The 17,859-nt window shown below is 50.3% G+C and overlaps 1 protein-coding gene across 2 annotated transcripts; it reads left to right on the top strand.

The window, feature by feature from the left end:
• The first annotated feature begins 4,418 nt into the window (after window positions 1–4,418).
• LOC129080183 (tyrosine-protein kinase ZAP-70) lies at window positions 4,419–17,558 on the top strand. Of its 2 annotated transcripts, none has more exons than XM_054585493.1 (12): window positions 4,419–4,826; window positions 5,533–5,693; window positions 11,028–11,166; window positions 11,268–11,367; window positions 11,426–11,468; window positions 11,697–11,752; window positions 12,797–12,989; window positions 13,533–13,739; window positions 15,569–15,761; window positions 15,852–15,992; window positions 16,090–16,202; window positions 17,435–17,558. In XM_054585493.1, the coding sequence occupies exons 1-12, from the start codon at window positions 4,425–4,427 to the stop codon at window positions 17,556–17,558; spliced, it is 1,872 nt and encodes a 623-aa protein (XP_054441468.1). In that variant the 5' UTR covers window positions 4,419–4,424. The 2 variants fall into 2 exon arrangements, with proteins under 2 accessions (XP_054441468.1, XP_054441462.1); XM_054585487.1 differs by having other exon boundaries at window positions 11,268–11,349; window positions 11,426–11,470; window positions 11,699–11,752.
• Window positions 17,559–17,859: the final 301 nt, after the last annotated feature.

Below are 17,859 nucleotides of genomic sequence, written 5' to 3' on the forward strand. Positions count from 1 at the left end.
CTCAGGTTTTATTAATAGAAACAGAGAGTAGAGATCAAAGGAGGTGATGGCAGCACAAACCAACCTCAGGAAGAGAGATCTGGACTAGGCAGGTGGGTGTGGCTGCATGTTTAGCCACAGACAGGATGACCCAAGTAAGGGGACCAGGGTGGGGGGAGGGAAAAGAGCAGAAACTCTAAGAAAGGGAGGAGGCAAGCCAGGGAACCATGACATTCAAGCAGGAGGGGAGCCACTAGTGTCCATCACTCAGGGGACCCAGTATCCAGGAGGGCACTAAGTGCTTGCTTAGTGCCTTGCCCTCCAGGTGGTGATATCAGAGCTCCCCCTGAGCCTGGAGACCAGCTCGCAGGCGGACAGACTCTGAGTCTAGGTGACAGGGTAGAAGTCTAGGAGGGGAGCAGGAATGGAGACAGCCCTCTGTTTCCTATTTCAGTTACTGTTTTTAGTGCCCGGCCTGTCTATACTTTCCAGGTCCTTTAACCCCCTTCAATTAAAGAAATTAAGTTATAATTTACATACTGTAAAATTCACTTATTCTAATAAAAAGTTCTGTGAGATCTAACAAATGCATAGAGCTGAGAAACTACCATCTCAATCAAGAAATTCCCTTGTGCCCGTTTGTAGGCAATCCCTCCCCTGGATCCAGCCTCTGGCAGCCACTGATGTGTTCTCCAATGATACAGTCTTTTTTTCTTTCCCGAAAGTTTATTTTTTTCCATTACCATTTAGTCCCCTTATACGCCCCTCCCCCAGCAATCACCACACTGTTGTCCATGTCCATGAGTCTTTTTTCCTTTTTGCCCAATCCCTCCATCCCCTATCCAGTAGCTCTTATCCTGCTCTCTATGAGTCCGTCCCTATTTTGCTTGTTAGTTCAGTTTGTTCATTAGATTCCACATATGAGTGAAATCATATGTTATTTGTCTTTCTCTGACTGGCTTGTTTAGCATACTGTCCTCTAAGCCCATCTATACTGTTGCAGACGGTAAAATTTTCTCTTTTTCAGCTGAGTAGTATTCCATCGTGTAGCTGTCCCATAGCTATTTTATCTACTCCTCTTCTGATGGATCCGTGGGCTGCTTCCAAATCTTGGTGATTGTAAATAATGCTGCAATGAACATAGGGGTGCTTATGTTCTTTCAAGATAGTCTTGAGTGGAATCAGATAGTTATAGTTTTTGAGCCTGGCTTCTTCACTCAACATGATGCTTTTAAGGTTCATCCATGTTGTTGGGTGTATGAGCATTTCATTCCATTTGATTGATTGCTGCGTAAATATCTCAGTGTAAGGATGTCCCACAATTAATCTATTCATTTGCTGAGAAACAACTGAGTTGTTTCTGACTTTGGCAATGATGAATAGAGCTACTCTAACATTCCTGTGTGGGCTTTTATGTGAATACATGTTTCCATTTCTCTAGGTGAATGCTAGCTCTCCTGACTCCACTTAAACCCTGTTACAGAATGGTGACCTATGTCTACAGGTGGGGACACAAATGCAGTCCCTGATTAATCACCTGCCAGTAATCAGTAACCATTAGGATGTCCAGGAAGCCCCTCCAGCCTGGCTCTCCCAACCCTGGGGGTCAGAGCCAGTCTCGTTAGAATGCAGATTCTGGCCCCTCTTCCGGTTGTCCTGACCCAGACCTCTCCCTGAAATGATTCCCTTTTCAGTACAGCAGGCCCTCAAATAATGCTGCTTTGCATTCGTATTGTTTCATTATAATGTTGATGGGGAAAAAACTCAGTTCTTACTGGGCTGCTGTCTGTGTGGAGGTCGCACCTTCTCCCCATGTCTGCGTGGGTTTTCTCCAGGGACTCTGGTTTCCTTCCACATCCCAAAGATGAGCACATGAAAGGAATCAGTGTGTCTACATTGTCCCAGTCTGAGTGAGTGGGTGTGTTTGGATGAACCTCAGACAGGCCCCAAGCCTCAGGAGCCTGAACTAGAAGCAGCAAGTTGGAAAAGAACTCTCTTACACTTGTTTTTATTCATCTCTCTTAAATGTATGTCTAGCTCACATTTATTTCAATGTTTACTATTAGAGGAGTTTTGGGCCATTATTTAGAAATTTGGCGGCATTTTTGTGACCAGAAAGATGCCATATGAACTTAATTATTGTTTATATCAATTTGGCTACAGTAAAATTGGGTCCTTATACATTGTTTCACTTAAAGTCACAATTTCCAAGAACCTATGGATGACATTAAATGAGGACTTACTGTATCTTCATCTCAGATCCATTATCGATCCTTACATATCCCTGGAAACCCAGGGGAACGGCAGCCTTTCTCAATCCACAAAAGCTTTCTTTGTGCCTCTTGCATACATTTGCTTAACTAAGAAAGGCACCCAAAGACCCTTTCTTGAACACAACCTATGCCTGTGTGGCCTTGCTGGGTCCTCCTTAGTAGAAAAATGACTGGAAACTGCAATGCAAAGATAATTTTTCAGCATTATATATAAAAACTCATAAATATACAGAAAAATGAGAAGGATTAGTTGTATATCCATTAGCCACCCCCTCGATCCTGTGTTAACATGTTGCTATATTTCCTTTATCACACACAGCTGATACCCATTATTACTGGATTCCATATTTGTGAATTAGCCTACCACCAAATTTTGTTTATAACCCTAAAACTAGTACTTGAGTCCCTTTCACGGTTATTTAAGAACACAGGCAGAATAGGAAGAAATTTGAATCACCTGACGTGCACATTCCTGCTGAGGTGGAACAAGGTGACACTTAGCCTTCTTGTTTTAACTTGATACTGGAAGCAAGTGTCCTTTTTACAGTCTACTTGGTGCCACATTTTTGTGCTGTTTGTTGGTGATTTCACTGTTTAACTGTCTTCCAAATGCAGTGCTGAAGTGCTGCCTAGTGTTCCTAAGGGCAAGAAGGCTGTGAGGTGCCTTATGGGAAAAGTACGTGTTAGATAAGCTTATAGATAACAGTGCTGTTGGCTGAGAGTTCAATATGAATGAATCAACAGTATAAGGTATCTTTGAACAGAAGTACACATACAAGGTTATGTACTCATCAGTTAATGAAAATGTGACTAGAAGCTGAAAGGAACCTAACCTTATCTCCTCTAGGAGCCATGGTTCAGTATTTGCTACTTTTGTGTTTGCACCGACTCTACAGAGCTACTGTGAATAACAAGACTTGACTGTACTTTTCTACCTATCTATTCATCCATCAGTCAATATTATTTTTTGTGTGCCTTTCAAAGTAAATTACAGTCATCAGTACCCACCCAAAAATTTCTGCACACAGATCATTAACTAGGGTTTAATATTTCTCTTTTTTTTTTTTTTTTTTTTTTTTTACCGAGGAGTCCAAATACAATAAAATGAACAAATCTTAAGTGTACATGCTGAGTTTTAAGGAATTCAGACACTGGTGTAATCCAGTGTCTAGCACCATCACTCCAAAGTTGAAGGAAGATAATTTTAGGTTATTTGCCTCACCAGATGTCTATTTACCTAAATATTAATATCTCCCCATATATGATCATACTTCTCAGTCACACTCCTCATTTTGTTTAATGGCTCTATTAAAGTTCATAGAGGCGTTAAACCCTAATATATTTAATGTAATGAGTACCTATTGATGGGTATTCAGATTAGTTTATGCTTTCTAGAAACTTGCCCATGAAGGCAGAGAGGACAGAGCAGAGGGGAATTTCTAATGCTGGGGGGAGTGAGTAGAAAAGCACAGGAAAGGCTAACAGAGTAAGGTTCCTTTGATAAGCAAAGCTTGCTCCAGCTTCAGGACCTTTGCGCTTACTGTTCCCCCGCTGCCTGCTGTTCTGCTCTCCTCCGTGCTTGGTGAAAAGTTAGCTCCCCCTCATCCTTCTGCTCTCAGCTCAAGTGCTACCTTCTCAGAGAAGATGGCCATCCCAGCAACGGCATCTTCTTTCCTTCTCAGTATCGTTCTTTGTTTCCTTTTTAACACTGATCTCATCTGTAATTACTATTTTGTACCTTTCCTTGTTTATTGCATCCCCTTCCCCTCAGACTGTTATCTTCATGAGGGCAGGGACCGTGTCCAGCACCGGCGTGAAACAATAATAATTCAATGGGAGTGAATGAATGGTTCCAGGTGCTGATGTGTGCTGGCCAGCGGGGGTGTCTGGGTACTCGGCACAAGGTCTCTAAAAAGTCAGAGGAAGGTTTCGGACTACGTGCTCTGTGAGCTCATCACGCTGGGTCTCCTCTCCAAGTTGATTCTGGCACAAAGCAGACTCCACACGATGGGTGCGGATGCCCCTTAACGTGGCCTCTCTCCCACTATCTCCGGGCCCATGGACGGAGCTCAGGAAGCGATGCCAAGGCCCTGACGTACCCCCAATCCTCCTTGAACTTGCAGGGTCTGGCGAGGTGCAAGGGCGCAAAATCTGCACTGGGCAGCGGCAGCGATGCCGGACCCCGCGGCGCACCTGCCCTTCTTCTACGGCAGCATCTCGCGCGCCGAGGCCGAGGATCACCTGAAGCTGGCTGGGATGGCCGACGGCCTCTTCCTTCTGCGCCAGTGCCTGCGCTCGCTGGGAGGCTACGTGCTCTCCCTGGTGCACGACTTGCGCTTCCACCACTTCCCCATCGAGCGCCAGCTCAACGGCACCTACGCCATCGCTGGCGGGAAGGCGCACTGCGGGCCTGCTGAGCTCTGCGAGTTCTACTCGCGCGACCCAGATGGCCTGCCCTGCAACCTGCGCAAGCCGTGCAACCGGCCGTCGGGGCTCGAGCCGCAGCCCGGGGTCTTCGACTGCCTGCGCGACGCCATGGTGCGAGACTACGTGCGCCAGACGTGGAAGCTGGAGGTGAGAGCGCGGGTACTCGGGAGGGGGCGGGCCTTGCACTTTGGGTCCTTGGTGCCGAGGAAGCAATGGTCTTCTTCGCCAGCCTGCGCTTTGCTGCGCTGCGTCTGATTTGGAAGCGGGAGGGAAGGCTAACAGCAACAATAGAGGACGTTGTTCTTGGATTCCTTTGACATGTACTGTTTCCGTGAGACGGAGGGGGCGCTGGCCGGTGGCGGGACTTGGGAATAGGCCTCCGACACAGGGGCCCAAACTCCCAGAGAGAGAGGTGGCGGTTGCAGTTGGCCGGGGATGGGGCGAGGCTTAGTCTAGGCTAGGGATGGGGTTTGAGAGGATGGTGGGGGCTGCGCCCTGAGGTAGGGTGGTTAGTAGGGCGCTTGGCAGTGGCCTTCAGTCCCCTGCATTACAGCAAGGCGCTTGACTATCAGGGTCAGAACTTCAAGCTAGAGATGAGCTTGGGCCTGGCTGGAAGGCAGGTTCGGGGCTCGGCCCTGGCCAGGCGGGGCCTGGATGGATCGGGGAGAGAGCGCTGGATGCGCAGTGGTGGCTGTCCTCAACAGCCCGAAGGATTTACCCCAGGTGCGCCTGGGTGGATTAGGGAGGGGTCTCATGGGTGGAGGCCGTGGGGAGGGTCGAGGAGTTGGAATAGGGTTCCTGTGGCTGCACACTTGATGTCACTTATAAGTGTCCTTGACCCTTGCTTCCCTAGGGTGAGGCCTTGGAGCTGGCCATCATCAGCCAGGCTCCCCAAGTGGAGAAGCTCATCGCCACCACAGCTCACGAGCGGATGCCCTGGTACCACAGCAACCTGACACGCGAAGAGGCCGAGCGCAAACTCTATTCAGGCTCTCAGACCGACGGCAAGTTCCTGTATGTGGGGATTGTGGCCTGGGGCTTTGGGGCAGGTCTCAGTGTGCGGGTGGGCCACCAGGGGTGTGCCTGTGCTTCATGTGAAAGTGGGGTAGTGCGTTTCTGAGTGTGCAAAGTGCCTTCCTGTGGGAAAGGAGCAGCAGTGTTGAGGACCCACAGCTCACTGCCTGGGATGGAGTCTTAAGTCCACTACTTACCAGCTGGGACATGTGGCAAATAGGTTGATTTCCCCCGCCTTCATTCCACAAATATTTACTGAATAGCTGCTCTGTGCCAGACACTGTTTCAGGCACGAGGGCATGGCAGTGGACAGAACAGACACAAATCCCTCCCTGTCCTTCTGGAGCAGGTAGACAAAAAAGATGAATCAATAAAACACAAAGTGTGTCAGGTGGTGGTAAGTGCTGTCTGTGCAGGTGAGGAAGGGGTTGAAATTAGGTGGCCCAAAGTGGCCTTTCCTATCTGGTGTCTTTTGAGTGAAGAACCTAAGGAGGTGAGAAGTGAGCTGTGCAGCTCTCTGGGAGAAGGTGTCCTTGGCAAATGGGAATGGCAAGTACCAAGAGCAGGCAAGTTCTTGGCATATTCAAGAACAGCGAGAAGCCCACTGTGCTTGGAGCTACGTGAGGGCTGAAGCAGGAGGAGGGAAGGGAAGGAAGAGGCGCCTGCCCCTGTGGATGAGGGCAGTACCTCCCCGAGGGTCTGTTGTAAGAATTGCATGAATTAACACATGTAAAGTAAAAGTACAGTATCTGGCATATTGTAGAAGTACCCTAAATGTTAGTTTTTATTACATATGGGTGAATGTATGTCTCTGCCCATGTCTGAGTTACAGCTGAGCCACGTGGCTATTTGTGAGTTTGTTATTATGGAAGAATCTCTAAAGCTATTTATATAACCCTACTGCGTGTCTGAAAGCCCTGCTGGCACTATTGCTTTCTGGTCCAGACACAGGTCCCTTGTAGAACAGATGTTATCCAGATGTCAGCTGAGGTCACTCTGGCCTTAAGATCTAGAGAAACTTGGTGCTTGCCTCTTTCCTATGACCTCAGGAAACCCTTTTCCCCCTCGAGGTGTCTGTGAATTTTCAAGGGCCTCCATTCTTATGGCCTGAGTTCCTGCACGGCTGATTCCTGGCTCTCCCACCTCTCCTAGGGCTGCTCCCTTTCCTGGGGCCAACCCACGGACCCTCTCAATTTCCCTGTCCATGTGCGGTCTTTGCATGTGTGCCAGATTGCCTGCCGGTCTCCCACAGGATACAGGTTCCAACACAAGACTCTGTTGTCAGCTAATGAAATATATTTTTTTTTAACCCTGCCTAAAGACTTAGGATAAAATTGGAGTAAAGTTCTAAAGATTCTGAGGGAACTCTTGAATTCACATTAGAAATAATGCTCAGAAACAAGGAAGGCTTTTAAATAACCTAAGATAGGACTGTTCTCTCTAAGAGGGTAAACTTAGCCTTGTATTTGTATCAGTTAGCTTTTGATACATAATAAACTGCCCCAAGGGTTACTGGCTCCAAACAGCATTTTTCTTGCTTCAATTCTGTGAGTCAGCTGAGCTGTTCTTCTTTGGGTCAGCCGGGCTGGGACCGAACAGGTTGGGATGGCCATTCTCAGGTGTCCGGCCATGGGCTTTGTGTCCCCTGGGTGAAGGGGATGCACTGGCTGCAGTGCTCTCATTGTCCAGCAGGCCAGCCTGGGCTTACTCAATGGTGGCGGTCGCAGAGTTCCCAAAAATAGTGGCAGAGGGAAAGGGACAATACACAAGCACTTTTTAAGCCTCTGCTTGTATAATGTTACTGATGTCCTATTAGCCAAAGCAAGTCATGTGGCCAAAACCAGAGTCACTGTGGGAAAAGGGACTACCCACAGGAGAGGAATTAAGGCAGCCAGTTTTGCAAAGTCCATCACCGGATTGGAACAAGGAGATCATGATGGAGGTGATGGGTCTCTCGAATGTGGGTGTTTGGGGCTCCTTCTTTCCTTTTGGGCTGTACACTTGACGGCAGACTCTGCATCTGGTGCTTCTAGAGGGCTCCATCTTCTAGTACATAGTGAGGCCTGGTACTAGTCCAGATGTTACTTGTCTTCGTCCAGATGCTGCATACTTTCCACCTCAGGTGTGCTGCTCGCTAAGACTTTACCAACATTTGGTCACACGTCTCGCATACATTCATATCTCACCTGCTCATGCACATGTTCACTTAGGTGCCAGAGTGTCTGGGGCTCTCTCCAAGCTAGACACAACAAAGGGAGGTTGGTGTGACTCTCCTGTTGGTGTAGCTGATTCTTTCTCCTTGTCTCTGTTTTCTCCTTTATGACATATAATTTCTTCTTTCTTAATTTTTACAGTCTAGGTTTCCTCCTCTGGTTTCATCTCAAGTTCCTAACTCAGCTTTTTATCACCTCAGTTTTTGCCTCCCTTCAGTCTTGGTTTTTCTTTCTTCCTCTCTCCTCCTCTCTCTTCCCCTTCTATGTCCCACATACAGACAATGATTCCACGATTCCAACAGTGTTAAAAGTACCCCTCACCAGCCCTGGTGGGTGTGACTCAGCGGATTGGGTGCCATCCTGTGAACCAAAGGGTTGCCAGTTCGATTCCCAGTTAGGGCACAGGCCTGGGTTGCTGGCCAGGTTCCCAACAGGGGGCGTGTGTGAGGGAACCACACATAGATGTTTCTCTCCCTCTCTTTGTCCCTCCCTTCCCCTCTCTCTAAAAATAAAGTAAAATAAAATAAAATCTTCTTTTTAAAAAAATGCCCCCCTCCAAATTGCCTAAGCCCCCCTGAAAGTATCAGATGACTCTAGGGGAGGGAAGAGGTGGAAGAATTGAATGGAAGGTGGAGCAGGTGGGCTACTAAGCTCCCATGCTGGCTCAGCTTTGACCTGTTTCATATTTTAAGCTTCCACGGAAGATGTTTGACAAAGAATTCCATTGCCCAAAGGAACAGTTTGGAAAGTTTTTGCATTAACACAGCAGAGTTTATGACAGGCTTAGAGTAAAACTGTCTACTGAGGTAAGAGGAATCTCAGGAGAACAAGAACCAATGGCTTCAAGGAGCTGGTGCGCTGGATATCAAGCTGGCTTGAAGGCTCAAAGGCAAGTATTGGCCATGGAGGCTGAGGTTGAAGGAGGTAGGATCTAGGTACAGTATAGAGACTAAGGCTGGTGCTGAGGTTCAGAAGCAATTGGAGCAGTGACATTATGAGGGACAGCTGGAAAAACATCCAGAGACAGAAGCCGCTACAATGAGCCACACTGCTGGAAAGTTAGGCAAGGTGTGATTTGCACAGAAAATGTTATAGATTTCTTGTGGTTCCTGTAGTCAATAGCTGCTTTCTCAGTGTGTAGATAGTTCGGGACCAGAAGTCAAAGCTGTAAGTAGACACAGAACCTTACATAGGGCAGGGGTGAGAGGAACATCTCTGGTAGGTCACGAGGCCTGGGACATGCCCGGAACTGGTCTAGTTCTGAGATCAGCGTGCAGGGTATGCTAGAAAGACCCATACCACTCAGGTCTGCAATTAAGACTGGGGCCATGCATATCACTGACCACAGTTCAGAGTTGTTGAAGAATGGATGAAGGCCCTGGCCAGGTAGCTCATGTGGTTAGAGCATTGTCTCAATATGCTGAGGTTTGGGTTCGATCCCCAGTCAGGGCACATACAAGAATCAACCAATATCCCTCACCGATGTGGCTCAGTTGGTCAGACATTATCCTGCAAAGTGAAAGGTCACTGGTTCAATTCCAGTCAGGGCACATGCCTGGGTTGTGGGTTTGGTCCCTGGTCAGGGCACTTTCTAGAGGCAACTGATTGATGTTTCTCTCTCACATCGATGTTTCTCTCCCTCTCCCTTCCCCTCCCTCTAAAAATAAAATAAATAAAATCTTAAAAGAATTAACCAATGAGCCTGGCTGGTGTGGCTCAGTGGACTCAGTGCTGGCCTGTGAATTGAAGGGTCGCTGGTTCAATTCCCAATCAGGGCACGTGCCTGGGTTGTGGGCTAGGTCCCCAATTGGGGGTGGGTGAGAGGCAGCCTATCAATGTTTCTTGCACATTGATGTTTCTCTTCCTCTCTTTCTTTCTCCCTTCCCCCTCTCTCTAAAAAATAAATAAAACCTTTAAAAAAAATGGATGGTCATTTGCTGCCAAAACTTGCTGCCTTTCTGCAGAATTCCAGCATTTGTGGTACTGGTTGATTCAATGTGTAGACAAACCTGACCACTGGGAAGGGCCTTCAAGTTTATATTGTTAAGTAGTTCTTAACCTCTTCTGGATCATGGTCCCCTTTGGGAATCTTACTGAAGCTGAACCCTTCCCACACGTACCCCCACAGTGTGGTCAGGTTGGTCTGTGTATGTGCACATGTGTGTGTGGATAGATAAGTTCTTACTGCACAAAGCCACCATCTTTGAGGAGCTCCATTCCCATTCATAGTCATGAAAGATATATTTATTTTGGCAAATTTATAGCAGAGGACAATCAAAGGTCTCTTTCTGTCAAGGGTCAGTCTGTTACAATAACTGGCAGGTCTATTGTAATGACAGCGACTCATTCTGATTTGTACAAAGGTGTCCCATGGTCTAGCCACAGAGTTGTACTGCCTTTGTTGTTTCATGTAGGAATGACTTTTTCTCCCCAAGAGAATGGTCCTAAGTCTACCATGGGTGGCCCAGTGTTCCCTGCAGATGGCTGGGTGTCCCCTGTGGATGGCTGAGTGTCACTGTGGATAGCTGTGTCCCCTGTGGATGGCTCAGAGTCCCCTGTAATTGACCGAGTATCCCCTTGTGGATGGATGAGTATCCCCTGTGAATGGCCTACTGTCCCCTTTTGGAAGGGTGAGTGTCCCCAGTGGATAGCTGAGTGTCCCCTGTAATTGAGTGTCCACTTGTGGATGTCCCCTTTTGGAAGGATGAGTGTCCCCTTGTGGAAGACCAAGTATCCAGCCAAGTATTCCACCACGGAGGACCAGGTATCCATCTGTGGATGGCTGAGTATCAGGTCATGCAAGGTTGAGTGTCTGCTATTGGAGGCCCAGTATTTTCTTGTGAATGGTCACATGTCTGTCCTTGGATGACTGCATCTTTTCTCTGCTCCCTGACCCCTGTGCCCCCCTGGCCTGGAGATTACCAGTAGGTCTGGAAGTTGAGTGGGGCCTGACCCACCTTGGCTCTCTCAGTCCTGGCTGCTTCTCCAGGAAGCTCTGGGGTATAGATCCCATAGGATGTGTATGTGTGGGAACTGGGGCCCAGCCGGCGGAGGCGGGGGGTGTACCACAACAGGGGCCCAGGTGGTTGTATGGGTGACCTTCCCTCTTTGTCCTCTCCAGTCTGAGGCCCCGGAAAGAGCAAGGCACATATGCACTGTCTCTGATCTATGGGAAAACCGCGTACCACTACCTCATTAGCCAGGACAAGGCTGGCAAATACTGCATACCAGAGGGGACCAAATTTGACACGCTCTGGCAGGTGAGCCTCTGCCCGCTCTGTTGTCAGGGAGATGCAGGACGAGGTGCTCAGGCTCCTGGGAAGGAGAGGAGCTGGTCCCTGACGGTCCCCTCCCCCTGCAGCTGGTAGAGTACCTAAAGCTGAAGGCCGATGGGCTCATCTACTGCCTGAAGGAGGCCTGCCCCAACACCAGCGCCAGTGCAGGTGAGCAGGGCAGTGCGGGTGAGAGGAGCAGGAGACGCTGTCTTTCGCCCTCTCACCATCCTTTCTGTCTCCTCAGGGGCCGCTGCTCCCACACTCCCAGCCCACCCATCCACATTCACCAGTGTGAGTCAGCTGGCATCTCAGAGTTGGGGCCTCAGGGACAGAGCTGGTGGGTGGGCCGTGGGTCCTGTTCCCAGGGTGAGGCTGGGGTGGAGAATGGGACTGCCGTGGAACAGGAGGATGTACCCCCATCATTCTCCCTGGGAGCCCTCAGAGGATATGGGTTTCATGAGAGGTGCTGGTACCCTCAGCTTGGGCCCTAATGACTCTTGCTGACCTCATGACTTTCACACTCAGAGACGGATTGACACCTCCAACTCAGATGGATACACCCCTGAACCAGGTGAGCTGGCAGAAGTGGAGGTGTATGGTGGGTTTCATGATAGGCTGATGGCAGGGTCCCTGGCTGGCTCTGGGTATGTTCAAGGAGCTTTAGGGGCCTGGCCCGGCCTGTGGCAATTGGTTTGGTTGGCCCGTGCATACGCTGTGCCTACAGACATCTGCACAAAGGCACACTCATCATGCCTGTCTGTGTGCATGTACATGGTATGCAGACACGCAGGGGGTAACACGTGGCTGTGTCCGGGATGCCCAGCACACAGACATACATCTGTTAAGCACCTACTATGTGCCAGTTATGCTCCAAGCTCACTGAGCATATGAGCTTGTTAGATCCTCCTGACACACCATAGGAGTTAGCCATAGTAATTATTCTCGTTTTACAGGTGAGAAAGGAGGACAGTAACTGTCTAAGGTCAGGCAGCTAGACAGTAATAGAGCAGGATTGGAACCCAGGCAGGTAGGCTCCAGAGGCTGTGTTCCTAAAATACCTTGTTGCCGATGCTCATGTGTTTGATGTGTGGATGCAAGCCTGTCCACATGTGTGCTCAGAGAACTTACATGGTTGTGGGTGCACACCTTTGGAGCCCTTGTAAACATGGCTTTGTGGTACCTGTGGAGACATGGGCAGGCACAGATGTAGGTGCGTACATGTTAATGCACACATAGGTACAGATGTGCACATTCCAGCTGGCACACAGTTACTTGTACAGACATGCTTGGGCCCTCACCACACGTGAGAAACATCAGTGGAAATGTACATGGGTGCATATGCATGAACACATGGGCACACATTATTACATATGCAAGGGAATGCACATGCCTTTAGAGTCCACTTGGACGTGGCTTCCCAGTGCACCCACAGATGGGACCAGGAGTGTATGTGTGTGCACATGCACACACATGCACCCATGTGCCCATACATGCTCTAGGTGATACAGCCCTGTCTGAGACATGTGCCTGGTGGGTACTGAGGCTCCTGCCCTTCCATCCCTCTGCCCGTCTCCTTTCTCTTGACCTGGGAGTGCATTTCTGTGTGTGTGCCCAGCATGCCTAGCATCCCCAGGGAAACCACGGCCAATGCCCATGGACACAAGTGTGTATGAGAGCCCCTACAGTGACCCCGAGGAGCTCAAGGACAAGAAGCTCTTCCTGAAGCGTGAGAACCTCATCATGGCTGACATTGAACTTGGTTGTGGCAACTTCGGCTCAGTGCGCCAGGGTGTCTACCGCATGCGCAAGTACGGCTATCGCTGGTGCAGTGGCAGGGACCATTGGGTGAAGAGCCAGGGTGGAGCCAGGATGTGACATTAGTTGCTTGGGAAACAGACCTGGGACAAGAAATTGCTAGAGGATTTCCTAACAGCACTTGAGAGGGAGTAAGACAAACAGCCTGGGGCAGGGGAGGCAGGCTGGGTTGCAGCTGCTAATCCCAGAGGCTTTGGCTATTCCCAGGGGAGTTGTAGAGGGTGGGAGCCCCCTGAACCCCTGCATCCACCCATCATTGAATACAAGCTGCCCAGGGGTGAGTGTAACTTTGAATGCAACTACTCTTTTTCAGTGAGGGGTTGTTCCACGGGAGGGACTTGGCTGTGCTCTGCCCCAGCCGACACTCCGGGCAGCTGAGGGACTGAGTGCCTGGTTCCTGAAGGGAGATCTGGGTGGCAAACCACAGTATCCATTAAACAAGTCCTGGGAGAAGGAGGCAGCTCGGGGCAGGAGGGGCTGAGCAGGACTGTGCTGGCTCACATGTGTACCTCCCACCTGGGTATCCACTGTGGCAGGAAGCAGATTGATGTGGCCATCAAGGTGTTGAAACACAGCACAGAGAAGGCGGACAAGGATGAGATGATGCGCGAGGCACAGATCATGCACCAGCTGGACAACCCCTACATCGTGAGGCTCATCGGCGTCTGCCAGGCTGAGGCCCTCATGCTCGTCATGGAGATGGCAGGCGGTGGGCCCCTGCACAAGTTCCTGATCGGGAAGAAGTGAGTCCTGGGCTGCTGGGCGGTTGGGATTGGGGGGCTCCACCCATGAGTGCACACACATTCTACATGTTCGTAGACACACTCACGCCTACCCCCTGTATGCCCTGACATGCACACTCAACTACAGGGCAGAACCTGACCTCCCTGTTTGAGTCCCAGCTCTGCTGCTAAATATGGGGACCCCAGGCAGGTCTCTTAATTTGTCTGGGCCCCAGTTTCCTCATTCATACCACAGTGGTGATCATAGTATTTGCCTCAAGGGGTCATTGTGAGGATCAGATGAGCTGCTATTTGTATTATAAAGTGCTTGGAACCGTGGTTGGCATGGCTTGTGAGAGCTTTCTCAGTGTTAGGTCTGAGTATTGTGACGACTGCTGCTCCGACTCTCTTGGACAAATTGATGACCCACGTGAAGTTAAGCTGATTGTCTCTGACCTAAAGCAGGGTTGGCAAAATGCAGCCCAGGGTTTACTTTTGACCTGTGTGGTTTTGCATTTTTAAAGTGTTATAAAAGAAAAAGAAAACACAAGGATACGTGGCAGAGACCACATGAAGCCACAAAGGCTAAAATATTACTATCTATCTGGCCCTTTACAGAAGAATTTGCCAACCTCTGACCTAAAGCAATTGCTGTTTCATTGGTTTCCTCACACCTCAGACTCTTCCTCTCACAGTCTTTTTCACTCTCTGAGGCATGTGCCTGGCAGCCGGTGTGCACGCCTTCACGGGGGCCCCAGCTCCTGTATTCAGTCATTGCCCAGGTGTTCGGGCAATTTCTCTGTGGGACTCCCAGGGGCCTTTGCAGTGCTTGGAATTCTTCAGTGAACAAAACAGACAAACATCTCTGACTGTATTCTGGTTGTAGAAGAGAGACTTCAAATAATTATAATACAATAAAGTATGGAGTATGTCAGGATATAAGTACGGAAAAGGGGGTTGGGACTGTCAGGGTGGGAGATGAGAAGTGAGAAGGGGAGGTTTGTGCAAACTTAGGGAGGCAGCAAAGCACAGCTCTGGGGAAGGAGCATTTTAGGCAGAGGGTACAGGTACAAAGGCCCTGAGTTGCACCTGCGCCTGGCGTGGTGGAGGAACAGTGCCGGGACACCTGATGTGGGTGGGAAGGTGACAGGGCAGATTTTGCAGCGCCCTGTGGGCACAGGGAGGACTTGGATTTTGACCCTGAGTGAGGTGGAAACCCTGCGAGGCTGTGAGCAGATGAGGAAGACTGACTCCTTCTGGGGAGGCCAGACCCTGGGAGGTGAAGGCGGAGGTGACTGTTCTGGTCTAGCGAGCGATGATGGGGGCTGGACCAGGGTGGCAGAAGCCAAGGTGGGAGAAGCAGGAGGGCTCTGGAGGAATCCTGACGGCAGAGCTGTCAGGGTGTGCTGACGGATTGGATGGTGGGTTGTGAGAAAGAAGGGCTGGGGACAAGGCTTCTGGCCTGAACAGATGAGAGGGTGGAGCTGCTGGGGGGGAAGGGAGAGGGAGGAGCTGCCATGTGTTTGTGTGTGAGTACACACAATCTGGAGCTTAGCTTCAGCCTTACAACCTTTCAGATGCCCATGAGATGCCCCCTGAGGAAACATAGGGGATGCAGGCAAATGATAAGTTTGGGAATCACAGTATGTGGGTGGAACGTAAAGCCAGGGCGCTGCCTGAGGGCAGAGGCTTTGTGTGCTCACCGCTATGTTCCCAGCCCCATGTCTGGCAGACAACAGATGCTTAATAAGCATGAACACATGTCCAACTGGGTCAGAGACATGGGCTTGGGCCCCTTGGGAACTTGGGCTGTCCCCTCCTTGCTGATCCTGCCTTCCCCTGCACCCTAGGGAGGAGATCCCTGTTAGCAACGTGGCGGAGCTGCTGCACCAGGTGTCCGTGGGGATGAAGTACCTGGAAGAGAAGAACTTTGTGCACCGTGACCTGGCAGCCCGCAACGTCCTGCTGGTCAACCGGCACTATGCCAAGATCAGTGACTTTGGCCTCTCCAAGGCACTGGGCGCCGATGATAGTTACTACACAGTGAGACCCTGCCCCTTTGGTGCCCAGGTGGGTGGGGTGGATGGAGATGGGTTCCCAAGCCCTGACCCAGCACTATCTCCCCTTCCCCAGGCCCGCTCGGCAGGGAAGTGGCCACTCAAATGGTACGCACCTGAATGCATCAACTTTCGAAAGTTCTCCAGCCGCAGTGATGTCTGGAGCTACGGAGTCACTATGTGGGAGGCCTTCTCCTATGGCCAGAAGCCCTACAAGGCAGGTGTGGGTAGAGGTGGGTGGTCGGTTGGGTGTGAAGGTAGGGAGGGTGGGGGCCCTGGTTACTCACGTGTGCACTTGGCTCTGGCTTGAGCAGAAGATGAAGGGCCCCGAAGTCATGGCCTTCATCGAGCAAGGCAAGCGGATGGAGTGCCCGCCAGAGTGTCCGCCTGAAATGTATGCACTTATGAATGACTGCTGGATCTACAAGTGAGTGCCAATGGGTGGGAGGGGACACAGCTGAACTGACGCCTGGGGCTGGGGCAGAAGTTCTTGGTGCCCAATACTCAGTCCAACAAAACCCTACCTGGCATCATCCCACCCAGAGGCTCACCAGTTCACTGCCTTGCCAACACTCAGCATCTTTGGTTCTGCATCTATGCTGAACTCTCTAACACACTCACCCTGCAATGCTCCAGTGGACCAATACCTCAACACCCTACCTGTGGAGTCCCACTGTGCGAGCATCTAAAATCTCGGTCCCCCACCAGCCAACATTCAACACATTGATCATGCAATACTCAAACAAATTAGCACTCTGTTACCCTAAATATGATACCAATTCTCAGGCATTGGATAACACTCTGGCATCTAATTCCTCAGTTCCCCACTAGCCAACATTCAATACCTAATCACCCAGACAGGCCAACACTGAAGTACACAATACTCAATATACTCAAACCCCACCTCCGTCTGGCTGAAGCTTAACACACAAACACCCCAACCCCTAACACCGTCGATATCTTAACTACCTATTAGACAACAGGCAAAGACCCAAAGAAGCTATTACCCTACACTGATCATGCAACACATGTACATTACAGGATTTGATACCTTTCCTAGCCCACCCAGCACCATTCCTCCACTGGTAACACCCATGACATTGATTCCCAGACACCCAAGCAATCCAATAAATAGACATCCAATAATAGACAATACCCCCAAACCCAAAGAGGCTAGCACCTAACACCCCAACACGATACATGGATATTCCACACACAGTACCATTACTACCTCAGCTCTCCACTAGCCAGCCCAGCCTCAGTACCCTGTCCTTCTGTTCCATCACGGGTAGCATATTTATACCCACATAAGCCCTCACCTAGCACTCATATACCCTGACCCTGGGTACATTACATACTCAGTGTTTCAGCATCCAATAGCCCAGCTCCCTGTGGCCAATCGTTGTCAGCCCAACACTCAGTGATTTCAATTCTCTAAGTCTTTACTAGTTAACACCCAACATCCTGTCTGCCTGCAGCCCTCCTTCTATTAAGCAACACTAAATTCTGATCTCTCATACCAGAAAGACCTTTCCATTACCCAATACTCCATCACCCCGGCAATCCCATGATGTTCTGAGCCCTGCACATGTCCACCTTCGGCTGAACTTGGGTTCTGGCTGTGTGGTCAGTAGCTTAGATGTGCCCCACCACCGACAGGTGGGAAGATCGTCCAGATTTCCTGGCCGTGGAGCAGCGCATGCGGACCTACTACTACAGCTTGGCAAGCAAGGTTGAGGACCCCCTCGAGTGTGGGAAGGGGGCCGAGGCCGCCTCTGCCTGAGCACCAGCCTGCCCAGGGCCTGCAAACCCCTGTGCCCCAGCTTTCCCTCTGTGTCTTCAGTTCCATCCCAGGACCTCCAGTCTGGCTGGGCCTGGCCAGTTCCTCTCCTGACCAGCTGTGCTGTGAAGGGATGGCTGAGGCCTCAGGCCCACATTGGTCTAGCATTCCCTACCTGGTCACCTGTTCTTTCTGGTTGGGGGAGGAGGAAAGCCCCAGGGTGGGGGGACATTGTGTAGGCTGGTCCTGGGCTGGTACGTAGTGGGGTGCCCTGAGCTGAGGGGTAACGCTTACAACAAAGATC

The sequence above is a fragment of the Pteronotus mesoamericanus genome, unplaced genomic scaffold, assembly GCF_021234165.1.
Source record: "Pteronotus mesoamericanus isolate MK-2021 breed Mesoamerican mustached bat unplaced genomic scaffold, CSHL_Meso_final contig_121, whole genome shotgun sequence".
NCBI lineage: Eukaryota > Metazoa > Chordata > Mammalia > Chiroptera > Mormoopidae > Pteronotus > Pteronotus mesoamericanus.

What these genes read in the sequence shown, in the direction of transcription:
- LOC129080183 (XM_054585493.1), top strand. Translation starts at nt 4,425, where the DNA reads ATGCCGGACCCCGCGGCGCACCTGCCCTTCTTCTACGGCAGCATCTCG. An exon ending in GCCAGACGTGGAAGCTGGAG is followed by an intron (nt 4,827 to 5,532) that starts GTGAGAGCGCGG and finishes TTGCTTCCCTAG; the next exon opens with GGTGAGGCCTTGGAGCTGGC. An exon ending in CAGACCGACGGCAAGTTCCT is followed by an intron (nt 5,694 to 11,027) that starts GTATGTGGGGAT and finishes TGTCCTCTCCAG; the next exon opens with TCTGAGGCCCCGGAAAGAGC.